The 19,540-nt window shown below is 41.1% G+C and overlaps 1 protein-coding gene across 7 annotated transcripts in view; it reads left to right on the plus strand.

The window, feature by feature from the left end:
* Positions 1–19,540, plus strand: part of AGAP1 (ArfGAP with GTPase domain, ankyrin repeat and PH domain 1) — a 365,836-nt gene that overhangs the window by 205,334 nt on the left and 140,962 nt on the right. For all 7 annotated transcript variants that reach the window (XM_082055530.1, XM_082055531.1, XM_082055532.1 and 4 more), the window contains one exon: positions 16,094–16,198. In XM_082055530.1, the coding sequence (XP_081911656.1) occupies positions 16,094–16,198 (105 nt within the window). The remainder of the gene's footprint in view (positions 1–16,093; positions 16,199–19,540) is intronic.

Here is a 19,540-nt window from a genome sequence, read left to right on the forward strand (position 1 = left end):
TTTCTAGGATCTTATTGAAAGTTAAATCAGTAATATATTAGTTAGCCTCCATTTAAGATGACAATGCAAGTGCATAAAAGATATTACTGATGGCAGAACAAACCTGTTCCATTTTGGAATAATAGCTTAGCAATTGTCCTAGTAGGTCTTACAATCCTGCAGCTGCTGCGCTGTGATCCTTGTGATTTGAGAAGCTCTTCAGTTATGCAATGTGTGTACTTTATCCAGGCACAGGAAAGCAATTTCTTGTGTACCTCATTGCTAACTGAGGGATCAAATGGAGGAGTAAAGGAAGCTATTTTGTGTCTTACGTTTTGGCATGAGTTGAGATGGGAAATTCCTGTTATAAATGCAGGAACTTTTTTCTTTTTCCACACCGAGAAGACGTTCAAGTGTTGGAGCAGTTATCTGAAGGGGCTGTGGAATCTCAATCCTTGGAGTTGGCTCCACGGGTGCTCTGGAGATGGACATCTACAGAGTCAACTGGACAGGGCCCTAAACTTGATCCACGTTGGCCTGTCTTCTGAGCAGAGGGCTGAACTGGATGATCTCCAGCTTGTCTTTCCAACATGTCTTGTTCTAGTGAGCAAAGTCATGTTTTATATGTTGCTGACATTGACATTTCTGGAACAGTGGTGACATATGCTTGCATTTCAGTGAATTTAGCTTCTCTTACATCAGTTAAAATAGGAAGAAAAGATTTCTGGAGGGTCGTTTTGAGGAGAGTGGAAATCTATGGTGGCCCAGTATAAGGTCCTCTGTTCCCAGCAGCAGAGTCCTGCTGCATTGCAGGTTCTGCTCATCTCTGGTGGGAACACTGCTGCCATTCTCAAGAGCTTTGTGGAGGCAACTTGCCGGCACTTTTCACTAGTGCATAGGCGAGAGAGGAATACAAGTGCCCAAGGAAGCCTGAACACAATAGCAAAATAAGCTCTCTACATGAGTATTAACTCTCCCCGTCCCAAAACCTTTGTATTCAGTTCTTAGACTGTACATAGTATGTGGAGACAGTTTCCAGTGGGATTTCGGAGTACCTTGACCAACCTCTCCAGCCCCATTTCACTAATTCTGTGATGAGAAAAAACCTTTCTGCTGGTGATCAATCATCTTTCTGCTCTCTTTCAATGCAGCTGAGAGAGCCTCTCGTCGCATGCAGGGATTTTCCTACATGCAGCTCCTGGTTGTGGGTCAGCAGGGCTGGTTTTGCGTCTTGCATCTGAAAGTGAATCAAAGGGAGCAAACAGCCTAAACTTTTTTGAGATTATAAACCAGCAATGGTACTGATAGCAGCTCCTATTGTGATATTACAGGCAGTTCAGCATGTGAGTGGTCCTGTTGTCCTAGAGGGGTATGATGTCTTGCCTGTAGTGCTCAGATTTCTACTCTGCCAGGGTATTAATTGTTAGATTTTAAATCTCTAGGAGGCACCATGAGGTCCATACCATTTTGATTTGCTTTTTAAACCTCAAATTATAGTACCATTTTACAGGTGTTCTCCTGAGAGATGCTAGGGACAATGATGGAAGCTTTCAAATGCTGAAAGCTTTTTAATTTTTTTTTTTTTTTAATAACCAACTTAATATGATAAGAGGAAAGTTGGAATGACTGGATTTAGGATTTACCACTTTGCAGTTAGGAAATTAAGTGCCTTTGAGCCATTTAGACTTGCAAAGAAACAGTTTGTTAAGGGCAGTGATAAGAGAGTGAAACCTCCTGTCCTTGCAGTAGGCAGCTTAGATAAAGTTTCAGGGATAATTTAGATTATGACATATTTACAAATGTCTTCTGTTTGTACGAAACAAAGAGAGTAGGTTTTTTTCCTGGAAGGTGTCTTTGAGAGAAAGCTGTTATTTCCTGGGTGATGTTGGTGCTTTTTTCCCCACTCGGGTGATTTCAGAGCAGGGATTGATGGGCCCCTCTTCCTTAACGAGTTTTTTAAATTGATTTGATCGTTGTTTTTTGTCAATTTTGTAGAACTAACATGGAAATGACAGAAGAAAGTCCAACTGACAGACCCAAGCACGGGGTATTAAAGTTGGTAGTACCAAGTATTATCATCAGCCATAATTGACAAATAATACCCCTCATAAATACTGCCAGTCTTTTCAATTAGTTTTCATCTCAAATTCAGGATGCAAAATGATGGCCTGTCAACTGACAATGGATGACAAAAATTAATAAATTGTCTTCTAAATAGTATGGACGCTTAAGAAAAATTGGGCAGCCAATTTAGCACAGCATGAACCGGGGGGAACCTTTTGTACTGTTGCCGTGCCACTAATGTTGTCTGGGTCTTTATTAATGGTGCTTGGCTGCTGCTGACAGTTTTGTTGCTACTGGCAACTTTCTTCATTAAAATTAAAGCCAGCGTCAAATCCCATTAGCTGCACTCTGGGTACCTTGCATTCTTATTTATATAATTTTTTTTGTCTTTACAAACACGTTCTTTATCCGTAGAAAGTTGGAAAAGGTGGTTAAAAATTAGTCTTTCGTCTTGTCTGTGGCCAATTACTTAACTGAATAGCAGATTATATTTTTTGAGGGAGATTGTCTCCAATGTGTTATAACATACCTAGTCTACAGCCAAGTAACTGCACACAGAAATCCATAAATGATCTTTATAAATTACATTGTGTGAACATAGTGTTCTTCTGTATCGCCTGTGAGCCAGTTGGTTCTCAGATACTCTCTCATAAAACAGTAATAACCTCTAGAGGAGAGCAGCTCACTTGCTTCATGTTCTTCTATTGCCTGTTCAACTGAAATATCGATGATGTTCCGTATATGCTTAAAACTGAGTGGTCAACATGTGTGAAAGAATACACTTATAGGGAAAATATGCTGTAGATATCTTTACATGATTTTTGGGAGGAGCAGGTATCTTTGTTTCTGGAAACATCTTTGGGTTTTCTGCTTTAGAAAGTCCTGGATTGACTCCTCCAGAAGTAAGTCTTCATTCATAGGAATATATAGTGCTGGATAACAGCCAAATGAAGGCTTCACATGGAAAAATCTGATGCTGCCAGAAATGCCTAAAGCAGACCATGGTGTAGCCATGTGCTTTTACTAACAGAATACTCTTTCTGGAGTGTCACAGTTTGCTGCTGTGTTATATACCATCCATTTCTACAGGTACACATTTCCAAAATAATTTAGTCGTTGCCACCTTTGTTACAACTTATGTTAATTATACTCCTCTGGGCTTGTGGGCCAGACCACCCTAGCTAGTGCCCTTTCTGGCATCGTGTGGGTATGAGCCAGTGATCTAAAAATGTATCGTTTGCTTCCTGATTGTTGAGGCTTCCAATAGATGGAAATGTCCGTGAAATGCAAAATATGGCTTGAGTTTACATCCGTGTGGTGGGTTTGGGTTTATATCCCAGCTGTGCTGTGACATGGATCTGAGTGGGCAGAGCTAAGAAAAAAATCTTCCATCGACACCTTATTTTTGCTGTTATGACAATAAAACTGCCCCTTGTTCGATTCAGAAAGTAAGAAGTGAGATGGTTTGTCTGGTGTCCAGGCTTTGAAGCTGTAGCACCATGAAACTGCAGGTCAGCCCAGGCTGAAGGATGAGGGAGCACCAAGGGGTTCATTGCAAAAAGCAGCAAATGGCTCCAGATGCTGCTATCTTCTGACACACTGTTTTCCTAAATAGAGCAAGTGCTGTATACAAAACACCATTTAAATGTTCGTGTGTTTGGGAAATGATGTTATATGGCAGGTGAAAAACAATTAACAGTTTGAATGGTCTTTTAAACTGATGCACTTACAGCATTTTTTTTGACTAAAATATGTACTACGTGGCTCAAATCTGAATTTCAGTTCAGCTGAAATGTAGATTAAGTGACCGATTCATTCTCAAGAATGGATACTTTATAGAAAGAAAATAAATGGGTAACATTGAATTAGCATCTGTCTAATAAATCCAAGTTGTGCCTTAGTTTTTCTGCTAAATCTTCTTGGTTTAAAAAAAAAAAAAAAGGTGTCAGTAGTTAATTGTTGACTGAAGCTTAATATCTGTTGAAGCAAATGAGCCATGAAATATACTACATAGCAAGTATTGTATCTGGAGTGATTTTAACATTAAAGCAATATTATAATTTTAATTTTTAACTTGCTGACACAATACGCAGAATCCTTTCTTTTGAAATTGCACTGATTAATACAAAGCTTGGTAAGTGAGGGAGAGGACGAGTGTATGCTGTATGTAAGGCAAAACAGGCCCAGATAAAACTGGCCTTTTTTCTCAGGATAACTGGTTTGGGGAATATTAAATAAATTTTGAATTGTCTCAGGTATCTTAATAATATCCTTGTCAAAGCATTGATTTATCATTTCTCACAAAAGTTCTTTCAAATGACTGACACTGGCAATGTCTCTCATATTTTGTTAACTGTAATTTCTATAACTCTTGCCATAGTAAAAATTGATTACTTCTGTTAATGACAGAAGTAGCTTTGCCGTTTTACGGTAATGATTTAAGAACACGGTGTAATAAACCTGTATTTGAAAGTTGTTTTTAGATTGTACCCTTAAATCCCTGGAAATGGGTAGGTTTTCATGGGGATTCAAGGAGCCATTGTTTAAATGTGAAGACACATTTGATGTAGAAGAGTCTTCAAATATAGAATAGGCAACAAGGAGGCTTCAGAAATGATGACTATGACTTTGTGCTAAAGCAAGCTGCCATTTGACTTTGTTGACCCAGCTGATGCTGTGGGTTGATTCTGAGGAGGTTCCTTTCTGTTCTGCAAGGTGTTGAGTTGGTCTTTGACAAAAGGCAAGACCCCATAGACCCCTGTTTCTTGTCTTCTCCTGGAGATCCACTGATCAGCAGAAGTCATCTAAGGTGTTGTGTGTCAGCGTTTTCTGAGGGAACTTTTACACCCAGTAAAATTAATTTATTCTCTCAAAGGACCCAACAGCACAACTCAAGTCACGGCCCTAGAAGGTATTTGAATGAATAGCCACATATTTTTATATATTTCGAGCTGAATGATTTTGTTTTCAGATGATAAAGTACAGATTGATTCATCTCCACAATTGAAAGTCATTTGTTTGCAAGAAAAAGACAAGTGTTCTGGAAAGGCTTATTTAAAAAGACGTGTCTCTGCTGCCTCTAGTAGATATATCATCATTTTTTAGAAACCGTTTGTTTAGCTCAAAGTAAACTCAGATGTCGAGCAAATATCAAAGGGATGTGGTCACAGCTGTCTCTTTACACAGTTGCCTGTTTGTGTCTGGTCATGTTCTACATTTATCTAAACATTTTGCTCTTGTTTAAGATGAAATTGAGAGCATAAGTGCTTCGATGTGATCACTTGAACGTAGGCTCTAATTGGCAGTTCGTTATGTGCAGAATGAGCTGTGATCTTCGGAGTACCTATTACATCTTGTGTGTCACAAGGTGGCTTTGCCCTTGTGTCCTTTTGGAGCAGCATGGTGACCTCCATTGGAACCAGCTCAGATGCCATCTTGGCATGGAGTTAGGGTAGTGTCTAAATTTTTCCTTCTTTTCACAAAACATGAAAAACGGTTGCAGGGAGTCTGTTCTAAGGAAAACAAACTTTGTATTTATGTTACAATTACATTTAAATATCCTTTCCAATGTGATCTTTGTTGTAGGTTGTTCTTCAAAGGATCAGATTATACAGGAAATATGGTTATGACTAAATAGATTTTTCCATTTTCTTTCAGAACGTGAAACATGTTTTTATGGACTTTAGGAAATAGGATCCAGCTTAAACCCAGTCACATTGTGTTTGACTCAACCATTTTAATGGGTAACCCCTTTTAGTCCATTAGCATATCTGCTGGTGTGGCTGCTCTGACTCACCTTCTATTGACTTGCAGAACTGCGGGTATGCCCATGCCTTAAATGAGGTATAAAGCATTTCTAAACTAATTGCTAGAGACAGACGTAGCACTTGTGATCCCTCTCTGAACCAAGAACAGTTGCTGCCTCTTGAGTTTGGATCTTTTTGGCAGCTGGCCTGCAGGGACATTGACACATCCTCCCTCAAAATCCATTTGTACATACCACTTGGTGCTAGGCCAGCAAGAAAACATGCCTGGTGCGGAGAGATATTTTACTCACTGGGTTTTAGAGTTATGGGTACATTCTGTAACGTTTCAATAGCTCTGAGGCAGCTCTATGTCTGGAAGATGCTAATTCAACATGTACAATTTCCCTGGGCAGGTGAATCAGTTAAAGAGAGCCAAGGAATGTTTTCTCATTAGGTTCCTTATTTCTGCTGTAATGATGAGAGGATACTGGTTGCCCAACATACATTAACTGCATCTCTGAAAGAGGTCTTCCTGACAGAAGTCATCTTCATTCCTATTCCTCTGAGTGAATTGGACACCTGAGAGATATAAACAGTATGACAAGTCAGTGCATGCAATTTTGATTTCTGTGTGTGTATATGTACACGGGTATATATACTTTTTTTTTCTTGGTCTTAGTAGAGATTGGAGGAAGGAGAATGGGTCGGGTGGAAGGAAGAGTCACGAAGCATCTTTGCAGTGTTGAACCAGTCTGATGTGTCCTGGGAGGCTGGTCACGTCATGAAGCAGGTCAGGGAATGTCGCTACCTATCCAGCCAGTGTGTGTAGTGGGGTCATTGATGCCAATGATCCTGTGACCAGAGGACAAAGTGTAGAATAAAATGAGGCAATCGGGAAATACTGTTACCTAGAAAAATGAAGAAAGTACCCTTCTACTGTAGAAGATAAAAATAATCTCCTGTCTTACCCCTACGAATATTTAAGGACCAGAGGTATAACTGTTCAGAAAAAATATTTTGTAATGCAGGACACTCCATTTGATTAAGAAATAAAAATTTTTTAAAAATTAAAAATCCTATTATGGGGCAGAGTTTCTGAAGGTTGTTCATGGAGACCTTTTTGGTCCCAGAATTTAACAACATGAAGTGTGAATCCTTTCTGCACAATAATACGGAACACAGCCTTAAAAAAAAAAAAAAAAAAAAAAAAAGAGAAACACACTTTTTTTTTTTTCCCTGCCAGTGTTCTTGGTTTTGTTATTCAGTAGATGCTGTATTAAATTGGATTTTGTGTCCATCATTATTAAAATGTGAAGTGTGTCGGTCACAAAGCATACATTTCAGGGCAGTTAGCTGAATAATTCTTTTCTTTATTATCCCAAATTACTGCTGAGCTCTGGAGAGGTGAGCAGTTTAGCCAATTATTGCCATTTGAGCTGGATTTGTGGGTGATTAGCTCCTGGTCGAATTCAGTCCTGGCAAGGGCTTTGAAGCCTTCGCTTGTGTGATTTTCACAGCAGTGAGGTAGGAATAGACGCGGCTAATGACAGGAAGGTCGCCTGGGTTATGTGACCTGTGAGGGGGGGCTCGGGTTTAGCAAATAGGGCATCCACAATAACAAGTGTGTCACTAACCCCGCCGTGCATAATCGGAGTTTTATAGGATTGTTGGAGATGCTGACAGCTCAATTAAAGTGTAACCCTTTGTACCATATACCCTGGCAGAATGACAGAAATATTACCAACAAAAAAAGGGAGGGGGCCACAAGGGAACTGGTTAAAGATCCAGTATTCTTTTTCTTTCCCCCCTTCATCGGAGCCTGCACAGAACAAGCTGCAAAAAGCATCCATTTGTGAAATAATAGGTTGTCCAGGGGAGGGGTATGGTGCCAAACATGGCTACAAAAAAAAGCTTCTCTTAAGTGGTCTTCCTGATGTTTCTATGGAAACACTATAGTATCAGGATAGAAAGTTAAAATTGGGATTTAAGCTTTTCATGGCTTTTCTGCCATGAGCCCCCCTCCCCCCAAAATCCCTACTTTATATAAAATATTATGAAGAGAATTTCAGGGTTCAGGGAATGGAGAGCTACTATAGTGAGAGCCGTGTCAGCTACCTAAAAGTAATAACATCTACATGGTGACTCCTTTTTTAATATAATCCCTCCCGATGCTCAGTTTGTTTCTTAAGGAAAACAAATATTTTGTTACTTCTTTTTCATGCCTGACCCTGCAGCCGTTTCTACCAGCGCCATTGTTTCCGCTCTTAGAGCCTTTTCCAAGTTACCTGTGCCACGCCATCGTGTTTGCTTGCACCGAATCAGTTTCCCAACATCGTTTTTCCTTTTAGTTTTGGTCTAACTAGCAGCGTTTCACCCCGGACTGATTGGCGTGGATACTAACTTCATTTGTGGCCGGCGCAGTGCGTGGTGCCGGAGCAAGAGGTGGGAGTTCAAACGGAGCCGCTCGCTGCCGACTCCTCGGCTGCTGTCTCAGACCCCTTGGCATCAGCCGTCTGCTTTCCCCGACGCGAGGATAATGATTTGCATCGCAGCGCATTTCACATTAGCGCCAGCGATGGTGTCAGGGAAACCACAACTGCCAATGCCAAGGGGTTAATAAACCAACTACTTGAGATTATTAAGGGCTGCAATTCTTTTTTTTTCTTCCATTTTTTTTAACAGTCCAGGGTAAGTGGAAAAAACCTTCTAAGGCAACAGAGGTAAAGCAGAAAAATATTGTGACTTGCTCTAGGTGCTGTGCCTTGTTCAGAGTGGTAAACTGGGTTTAGGGCAACAGATGTGCCATTTCTTTAAATATGTATTTTGTTCTCCTTTCCCTCTACTCTGCCCTGGTGGAATATTGTGTCCAGTTCTGGCCCCTCAGTTCCAGAAGGACAGGGAACTGCTGGAGAGAGTCCAGCGCAGGGCAACAAAGATGCTGAAGGGAGTGGAGCATCTCCCGTGTGAGGAAAGGCTGAGGGAGCTGGGGCTCTGGAGCTTGGAGGAGACTGAGGGGTGACCTTATTAATGTTTACGAACGTATAAAGGGTGAGTGTCATGAGGATGGAGCCAGGCTCTTCTCGGTGACAGCCAATGATAAGACAAGGGGCAGTGGGTACAAACTGGAACACAAGAGGTTCCACTTAAATGTGAGAAGAAACTTCTTCTCATTGAGGGTAACGGACACTGGAACCGGCTGCCCAGGGCGGATGTGGAGTCTCCTTCTCTGGAGACATTCAAAACCTGCCCGGACACATTCTTGTGTAACCTCATCTGGGTGTTCCTGCTCCGGCAGGGGGACTGGACTAGATGATCTTTCGAGGTCCCTTCCAATCCCTGACATTCTGTGATTCTGTGATTTTACAAAGTCTAATTTTAGAAATAATCACAAACTAGGGCTAACAAGCAAGTGCTCCTTCCAGTAAGCTATCAGTTGAAGGAGTACTCACAAAGTCTCCTGCTTTGAGTATCTCCGTCCTTTAACCGTGTGTGTTGCGTTGTTTGACGCGCCTGTTTGGGGCTCTGGAGCGTTATCATGGCTGTTGCGCAGACAGGCGCAGCTTTGGGCTTGCAGCGCTCAGCCAGAGTAGGGTGCGTATTCCTGCATCCTGCAGCGGGGCTGGGCCTTCAGCTTCCCATTCACATTCTTCTTTGGACACTAGCATGACTGCTCTTGCGTGATCATCTTTCAGCTCGTTAGGTGGGTGAATGTGATGTGCTTCTTGTTGTCTAGTCCCCAAACTGCACTGCAGTTGTCTTTTCTCTTCATGCTTATAAGTCAGGGAAGTAGGTTCATATGCTGAGCAACATCCTGAGGAATCCTCGTCCATGCCATGTTGGAAACATATACCCTACCTTTTAAAAAACTGCAGCTGCAAGCTGACGGGTTGTGAAAACTTCCCTTAAAGTTATTTGCTGCATATCAGAGGAGCTTGTGCCTTACCCACAGTTGGCAGGTAAGGTCAAAATCTGGAGGGTGAATTGTTGGAGCAGTCATTAAAAACAGAAATGCAGTAACAATGAGCACTAAGTTTGTTCTTCCCATTTACCATGTCTTTAGCGCTGAGGTTCCTTGCAGGAATTCAGTAGCCATTCTTCGTTAGAGGTGGCAATCCTCATTGCCGATTCTACATTGAACTGTAAGACTTGCTTAATCAGCACTGAGGGGTTTTTTTTTCAATAAATCTTTCTAATTCTTTTTTTTTAATTACTTTTTAGTTGCCTGTGTGCAGACAGCTTGGCAAGTAATGAGTTGCAGGTTGATTGTCCATCAAGTTTTAGCAAAGCTATTATCTTCTGCTCTGAGTCAGATCTTAGAGTTTCTCTTTTCTTTGACTCAGATGGAAATAGCGGCTGATCAGCCTCAGCATTAGGTAACCATTCATGGTGTAATTACCTGCTGCGCTGAGTTATTGCCTTGTGTTTAGGGGAAGTTAGAAGAGAATTGGGTTCAATGTTCTGATTTCATTTCCTTGTAAAGCTGGTGTATGACATGAAAATTTGAATAGTTTCTTCAGTGGGGAAGCATCTTTGTATCTGTAGCAAAACTCTGCTACTGCTGCAGTGCCAGTTTCTAAGGAAGGTGTGTGGGTTTTTCCTGTGTGCGCCTGGCTGCAGTAAGAATATACAAGGTGTTTTAGGAGGTTTTTTGCAATGTTATTGTTAGATACTGGGGCTTGAGAGCATTTGGGGTCTCCTGTTTTCGGATCTCTTTAGATACCCCACTTTCTTGTAGCCTTTGTTTTGTGGTTAAGTTGGTTCCCAGTTGTGCGATGTTACTGTGAGAGATGCTTTCTACAGGTTTCCAACTATAAAAAGTTGGACAGCGTCCAGAAGACCAAGCAGCATTCCCTTAAATTTCTAGGAAGACAAAAAAAAGCAACCCACACTACTGAAATTCAGGAGATCAAGAAAACGAGTTACTTTTGTGTGGAAGGATTCCAAATACATTGAGCATCTTCAGCAGTTTAGTTTCCCAAGAGGATTAGTTGCAAATTCTGGTATCTGCTCGAATTAATTGTTGAAGAGAGAGCAGAGATGACCATAAGCTTCCTATAGCATGCAAGTATGGTTTGTAGATTAAATAGTTTGAGCTGACATCTACCATATGCTGAAAGAATGGACTTTAAGACTAGAAAGCTGTTACAGTTAAATGTTCTGGAAGCAAAAGTTATCAATTAAGAATTAATCTCTTGTTTGTTATTAGGACAAGCTAGGCTAGTCCCAGTGCTGCTGGCCAGCCTAGCTAGACCTGGCTAGTCATGCAAACCTGGAGGATTTATCAGCATTTGTTTACCATGTTAATAGATTTAAAGGAAGTGGATGTTTTATTGACCAGAATTTATATGTAACTGTTAGTTTGTGATCCTGACTACGAATGGTTGCCTTTGCAGTTATTTGAGGGATGATGTTTCTGATGAGCGTGATTTTTTTATGTTGTGAACAGGATGCAAATGATAGAGCTGTAGAAAATTCATAGCACTGCTAGCTGCTAATCATAGTTATGAGAACTAAAGACCTGAGTGGAAAATTAAGAATTTACGCTGTTAATGATTAAGTGCCAGATTACATCTTTCATTCTGTCAAAACAGCATCAGGGTAACAGTATGAGGTAGGCTAAAAATTAAGGAGGGGAAGCAAAAAAAGCTTGCGTGATGCTGGTGCCTCAGCCATGGCAGTGGTGTAAGCTTCTGAAAGAAAATAGAAACCAAAGTATCATGTCTTCGTTTCCAGAAGGTCCAGCCATGGCTCTGTGGAATTCCAAAGGGCCATTTTTGCTTGGCATACTAAGAAAAGTAACAATGTAGCAAATTCTGTTAAACAAACAAAGAAAATAAAGCAAAAACGAAATAAACAAAAAGTAAACGTTCAAGTCAAGTGCTACAGCTGGAGCACGTGCAAATAAACTTGCAGTCAGTTAAGCTGTGATCACTGGTATTATCCTGTTTGTGAAGCCATTCGTATCTTGTGGCCCCTGGAAAATCCAAAATACACAGGAAAGTGGGAGAATTAAAATAGAGCATAACAGGGCGTGCAGAGGATGTTGCTTCCCACAGAGGATAAATTCTGCAGGCCAAGCAGTGGCCATGGACATCCCTCTGATGGTCAGCAAGCACATTTTGATGACATTTATTTGTGGGAAGTATGTCGGTCTGCTCTGCTACCATCTGTCTGGCCTGCCTGAAAAATTAAGGTGGCTCACCTACCAACATCTTCAATGCACTATTAAGCAGCTTCAAGAGGTCACTCTTTTAAATGCCAATAATTTGCTGCTTAATACCTGAAATATTTCCGTAAAACAAATGCATAATTATTTCACCATTTGTCTTCATTTGCTGTTTAAGCAAGCAAATTTTGCAGCTCATGGGAAGCCATCTGGAGCAGTGAGATTCAGCCGATTACTGTGTATTCAGACGAACTGTGTACAAATCCTCTGACTGGTGTTGGGCGTTGGTTTCTTGTTTTGTATTTTGTACTTTAAGTGCAATCAGCCCTTCACTGGTGGCTTTTCCTGAGCTGCTGCAGAGCCTGCTGGCAGCCTGGGACTTCTCCTGGGGCCCTGGAGCTCAACAACATAAGCTGATTGACTCAGTTAGGGCCCCAGTCTCTAACAGCAAATGCAATCAATAAATCTTTGTTGGTAAATAATTGCTATTGAACAGAGTTTTAATATAAATTTATGAGTGGTGTTTTATCACAGCTTGAGGCTACAGCAAGCCACTGAGTGATGGATTTCAGATAACACTTACATTCATTACATTAACTTTGTAAGTTATTTAAAGCTTGTACACTTAACATTGCTTTTGGCTTGCAATGACCTCCTGGGACTAGACGTAGCATACACATTACTAATAAAGAGCTCGCGGTGCGTACAGACGGTTCCTCCGTTTGCTTTGTACCGTGACGCAGTTCCTCAAGCAAAACTCAAGACGTGAAGTTCGTGTGCTCCTGTTGAAGTTTTTCCTGTGGCTCATTAAAAGTACAGCCAGTGCAGCCTGGTAGGAGAAGCATTCCTCCGTTAGACACAGAACTGCAGTTTTGGAGGGAAGGTGGTAAAAATTTAATTTGAAGTGTGAGATTCCTCACGGTTCATGAGCAGATTGGAGGTGTTGAATTCTTAGTGTTGGATCTGGGAGCTTTGAGTCAGCTATGTTGAACTGCAGGGCTAAAGTTGCAGATGGAAGATTGTAACAAATTAAAGACTTCATACAAATTAGGAGAAATAGTGTTATCCAATTAATAATAATTTAGGCAGACATTATTTCGGGGAAAAAAAAAAAAAATCACTATTTTGAAGTAGAAGTTGGTCTACTTAGTCCCTTACTTGGAAACTAAATGTGATTTTTCTGATGTGCTGTGTGTCTGTGGGCCTTGTTTGGCCATGACTGGAGACATGCTCAAGCTACTTCTAGGTTGCCTCAGACCTACCAAAGGTCGGTGGGAACCCATGTATCTCCTTTCCTAGGCAGAGTAGCTGATGTGACCTAAATGTAGATATAAGATGACCTTTTTCTTCTTTTTTAAGTAACATTTCTTGTAATATCTGGGCCATTTTTTTTTTTTAAGTTTAGTTAAAGTGCATTTATAACTGATCTAAACTCTGATACTCAGAGCACTTCTCCAGACCGTAGTATATAATTATCACAGACAAAGTGCTGGTCTCTGGCCTTGCGGGGGGAAAAATGTGGTTTATATGGGCTTCTCTGCTTCGTAACACCTTAAGTTGGCTCCTTGTATTCAGAGCAGCTTCCTATGCAGGTATTAGAAGATATTTTTCATTCTAAAATAATACAAAAAGTTGTTCTTTTTGCCAATGTAGTGCCTAAAGAATATGGATTAGAAAGTCTGGTTTGTTATTTAGGTACAAATGGTACTTATTTAATGCTGAGTATTACTTTTTACATGAAAGCACAGAGTTCCATTTTAAAAGCAAGGCGAAACCCCATTTTGAATGTATTTTTGCATTTAGATAAAAAACCAGGATTTCAGAATTCACACCTAGCTAGTAGCAAAACCTCTATGTATTAAAACTCATGAAAATAGTGGGGGTTTACCATTTATTGAGTTTATAAATGTCATGAGTTGAAACTCATGTAAGTGATGACACGTTTTCTGTATACCAAAGGGATACTTAAAAGGTGTCAAATATATATATTTTTTTCTTTCTTCAAAACTTTAAAAAAAGACAAGGGGTGGGGGGGGATCACCATTGTGATCCTTACAGCTTTTTCCCCGTTAAAAGGTCTGAAGAGCAAACCAGTGCAGGGAGCGAGTAATTTTTTTGATCCCCATAGCACAGCAATAACTAGAACTGGGTCCCCCTAAATTCAAGCAAACGTGCTGCAGGTGAGGTATGAAAGATAGGAAAGGTGAAGCCACAGATCACCTACTATAGACAAACATACAAGTCAAAGGCAGAAATAAGCTTTCATTTTTTAATAGAAGAAAACAATGTCTCTAACCACTGGAAGACAGTAATTGGGATGCGCGACTTGCAGAAGCTTTTGTAAGAAAGCGTTTCAGAAACCTCATTCTCTCTTGGAAAAGTTTGAGTTGTAGCAAGGCATGCCACCAAAAAAAAGAAACCTGACCCCCGGACGGTCAGAAGGTTCAGAGTTTGTGCTGCTGTTTAACGCAGTCATCTGACATGAGCTTTTCTTTACAGTCCCATCCACAGATTGCTTTGAATCCCAAAGGGCTGTTCTCTGAACTTCTTTTCCAAGTGTGGGTGTGGGAAAGGGTGGTTGTGAACGTGTGTTTTCCGCTGGGATCATCTCTGCGGTGGCAAAAGGGGAGTTGTTTTTTCATGTGGGTTGTGGTGAGGGACTTAAGCTGAAAGTCAGAAATGTGGAATGGAGGAAGGAAGAATCTTGCCAAGCTCTGGAGGACTCTTCTGGCTCAGACCGGCCCCTTGGCCCCTTGTCGCTTTGGGGTTGTGTCTGCAGAGAGATCGCTTTATAAAGCTGCAGGTTTAATGGGAAAACAGATACTTAACTTGCTTGTGAGGTTTTAACCTGTTTTAACAAAACTCCATAGGAGTTGGAAACATCATGTGTTAAAGTGCATCTTTATCTTCTGTTTTCCTGGGCTTTTTAAGTTCCATGGAAAATAGGAATTGAAAACTCATTTTACAGGGATTAGAGAACTGAAGTTTGTATTGGTTTAGGTTCCTGGTTGTGATTTAATGAAGTGAAGTGTCTGCTTCTATCTGACCTTGATCTGATGAACCAGTGAGTGCCAGTGGTAGTACTGTACGTGGTGTCTCTTACATTCCACCAAGACTTCCAATAACCAAAGTACTGTATGAATTCATTAGGAACTGCCTTCTGACTTGGTTTTGGAAATTCATATTTCCTAGGGAAGTGTGTTGCTAAAGTGTGGATTGTTTTACGACCTTCAGTTTGCTACAGCGTGTCTTTTGCTTTTCTAAGTTACTTTCTGTTTTTAAGCTGAGAACAGGTTAATATTCAGTAATAGTCCTGCTCCATTTAAACACGGTGACTTCTTATCTCAACTGTTGACAGTGTTCATCACTGTTTACGTTGAATACAATTTGTGGAAAGGTGAGTCACCTTGCTCACCTCCTTTCCACTCTGATCTATTTTATTAAATTATCCAGAATGTATTTGGAAAACTTGGTATTTGGAAAACTTTGTATTTGCCCTGTTTCCATTTTGCTCCTCTTGCCTGGAATTGGTGTCTCTCTTGCTGGAACTGATGGCTGGGAGGGTTTCTCTTGTGGGTTAACCTTACTGCAGAGGGAATCAGAATATAAACCTGTGCTCTTCCCTGCTTGTGGAGAGGCTGAGCCTGGAAAACAAGGGATCCCCAGGAACACACTGAAGGGAGTACAGACCAAACAGCAGTATCCTCACTCAACCTGGGGTTCATCATTTATTTTGGAGGGCCAGGAAATGCATTGAGTGTGGTGTCTTTATCAGCTAGGATTGCGTGTGGGTAACCTTACTCTGTGTCACATTAAACTGTGCCTTCCTGAGGCATGGAATTCAGTGCAAAAGGGTTTTCTCTACCCTTTGGACAAAGCCAGGGCTGATTCAGTGTTTTGTGTTTACACGACTTGCTTTATGAAAGCCACACTTAGAGATTTTCCTCCTAAATTGCAAGCACTGAAACAGCCAATGGAGAAAACATGTCATGAGAGAAATGGGGAAAAATTAGTAACTTGAAGGAGGAAGTAATATAAAAATAAAAATGTTGGACATAATGTTTATCTTTTTCTGTACTTTAAGTAGTCGTGCATTGGCAAAAGAGTGTTTAATCTCTTTTCTTTTTTCCTGCAACAGGGTATGCTGCTAAAGCGAAGTGGCAAATCACTGAATAAAGAGTGGAAGAAGAAATACGTGACGTTGTGTGACAACGGTGTGCTGACCTACCATCCTAGTTTACACGTGAGTACACCATGCTCTCTGCGTGTTCAGCAACATCAAGCCCTGATGAGGCAGTGTTAGTGAGTTCATAATGACGTGTTTTTGCTGAGCCCTCTTTGGTGAAGAAACTTCTTCCTGTAAATAAAATTCCCTAGTGAAAGCCTGAGAGTACAGCTGAGTTGAATCCTCTGGAAAAAAGGGGACTCCCTTGCATCCCAAGAGGCAGCTGAAATGGCTTAAGCCTTTGTTTTGTGCTCATGCTTTTATGGACTTCTTGTCAGTCCAGGATTACAAAAAAAAACCAGAAGTGTTTTATAAGAGAAAACATCCTAGATGTAATAAAGAGTGAGGAAAGCTTCTGACATTTGTTTATTTAGAAGTAAGTTCTGAACAGCCTTTTGAAAATGGCATAGCTATTAAAATATGTGCCATAAAACATTTTAAGGTTAGGGTGTCTGCATTGTCTCTGCCCAAGGATGCCATCTGGCCCGCTCGGAGTGTGGAGAACAATCCCTGGGTATGGTTTTGGGGGTAGAAGGAGCACAGTGATCAGAGTCAGAACTAGCCCAGCCATCCACCCTGGCCATGCCGGAGAAAAGGTGAGATTTGTCAGAGCTTGTTCCATGCCAGAGCTGTTCAAAAGGCAGAGCTCATGTGGAGACTTGCATCTTGAAATTCCCAGGAGATTCCCAGCTCCTTCACTTGCAGTGTAGTACAGGCAAGAATAAAACACAGGAAAGATGGTATGAACCTCACCAGGGTCTTTGGAATCCTCTCAGGTCTTAGATTTTATCATCATATTCTATATGAAAGTGAGAGGGTGGCCAGTTGTAACATTTTAGGGTGAGTTCATTCTAAACCTTTTGTTGTCATTTTGAGCTCCAGGACAGTTCTTCATTATGGAGTGAAAATCATGGTTTCAAACAGATGCATTTCTGTAGATGTGCACTGGGGCTTACAGACCTGCACGTGGGTCTGGCAGGAGCTTCTGCTTTAGGTGGGTGATGTATTGGGAGCCCCACTGATGCTGTGTTTGCACCAGCTTGCCGTACTTTGACTTGGCACAAGTTTTCATATTCTTATATTCTGCCATATAACGCTTTGCTGTAGTTTCTGATGTTACGTTCTTGTCTCTTAAAGAATATTTAATAGGTTAGATGGCAACTAACTTCAAGGCATTGCTACTTTCCATCAGGAATCTTGTCCTTCAGTCCTGTTCTGGGCCAAGGTTTTGCCCAGTTTTTCACTGTTCCCTTTTGTGACACCGGATAAGTCTACCTGGCCTTTTTGGCCATTTTTTAAATTTGGAGAATTCTGTTGTTAAATAGTCCCAATATACCTGAATTGTGTGTCGATATTGCTCACGGAAGGGAAGCGTGGGTATTGCGTGCCTTTGAGGCAGCCCCCGTGGAGCACCCACAAGGGTTTCCCTCAGGTTGTGTTGGCCAACTCTGGGTCATCAAGCAAGGAGGAGGCAAGCTGCCATTGTTTGCTCCCAAGTCCCTTCCTCGCTTTGTAGAAATGCTCTATTGTTCCTGGCAGTTGCTATGCACATGTTAGTTTTTCATTGCCTCTTGCAGACAATAGAGTACTTCTTCTCCATAGGCTTCCCTGGAGCTGCTTAGTCTCCCCCAGAGTGAGAATCCATTGAGATTAGAGGTAATTACTTTGAGATTAGAGGTAAATCCATTGGAGATTAGAGAGAAACCATTTAAAGAAGAAGTAATTACTAGCCTGTAATTGTTTCCCTCTATCCCCCACCGTGCCCTCCCACCCCCAAGAAAAAGGTACACGGTTCCGTATTTCCATTTGCGTAGATGGGCGAGGTTTGCATCGTGCTGCTTTTCCCTTGGCTGTGGGTGGGTGGGTGCTGGTGAGGGACCGTTCTTAGCTCCTCCCTGACAAGAAGCTACTGGGGAAAATATTGTACTCGTGCAGGGGCTTCTTGAGACACCTTTACTGCATCTGCTCCCCGGGAGTATCTAGAGTTCTGCTCATTTGTGTTAAAATCTTACTATGATGTGATTTTTCATATAAATTATGCTGGTTTAATGCCCTATTTCTCTTGTGTTTAGCCTTCAAAGAGTGGCTGCACTACTTCTACAGTATGTTTCCATACTGTCAATTACTATTTATTGTCAATTAACCATTGTTAATATACCCTGCAGAGCATTCTTCATCCATGAGGCAATAGTATGTGAGTAGCATCTTCTCTATCCTGTGAAAACCACCATGGGAGGAGGAGGCAGGACCAGATACTTGAACTCAGTTGCACTCCCAGTACAGTTTGTACAAAACTTTGTGAGCAGGAAAGTCATAATTTTGTCCTGGCTATTGCTGAGTGATGGGATTTCTCCCTAACAGGACTCTGATAATGTGTTTCTGGGTTGGTTTTGATAATTTTTGTTTATCTGTATTTGCTTGTTGCTTTTTTTCACAGCAAGCCAAAGAAACTGATGAGTTTTTAATACTGTGCTTGCATTGCCATATGGGATAATTTCTTGGATTTTTTTTTTGAAAAATAAGGACCTTACTCTGGTGAACCTTCCTGCTAAATAGCATTGAAGAAAAGAACTTTTGTTAAACATATAAAGTCAGTTTCCTAAACTCGTAAAAAGCCTGGCCCTAATCTGACACGTTAATCAGATTTGGGTTATTTCAAGTATGCAGGTCATTTTGGTTATACAGAATTTTGCAGTTGTAATTCTGTGAAGCGAAAGGTGGGCTGGCCTCTACTGGTGACAGGAAGAAGTCAATTTAGAAGATATTTTCGTCTTTCCACACTGTGGTTTGAGGCAGAACACAGGATTTTGTTGAACATCTGTGTCGTAGGAACCTATTATAATATTTAATGACTGATAGTAAGCACTGTATTAAATACAGCTTGAGATTTGGCCAGAAGTGGATCAGTTGTATCTACTGTCAGATATGTTTAGTCTCAGCTCAGGCTTGAAGGCAATGGTTTGTAATACAGTGGATCCGCCTGTATAGGGGAAACCTACTGTTGTCCTTCTCGAATAAAAGATTGGCTACAAAATGAAAGGTTTTGGGGTGGGGAGTGAAAATCAAATTAGTACCATTCTTACAGAGGAGGTGTCCCTGGAAGGGTCAGGCCTGTTTGGCAGGACAGCATGTTGAAATGACAGTTGTATTGTGCCAGCTAAATGAGTAACTACTAATGCCACCAGGTTGACATTTGACACAATAGCTAAATTCATATTCCTTCTTTTCAAGAAAGTGGGGGGAGAGAAAAACGGGAAAAGAAAAATATATGTACATAAGTATCCTACTGTTTTCTGACTTGGTCATGTCAGGTTTTTTTTCAAGAGCCTCAAACCTTCCTGTCCCTTGGGATGCTGAGGA

The sequence above is a fragment of the Streptopelia decaocto genome (genome assembly GCF_964273445.1).
Source record: "Streptopelia decaocto genome assembly, chromosome: 6".
In the NCBI taxonomy this organism is placed as follows: Eukaryota; Metazoa; Chordata; class Aves; order Columbiformes; family Columbidae; genus Streptopelia; species Streptopelia decaocto.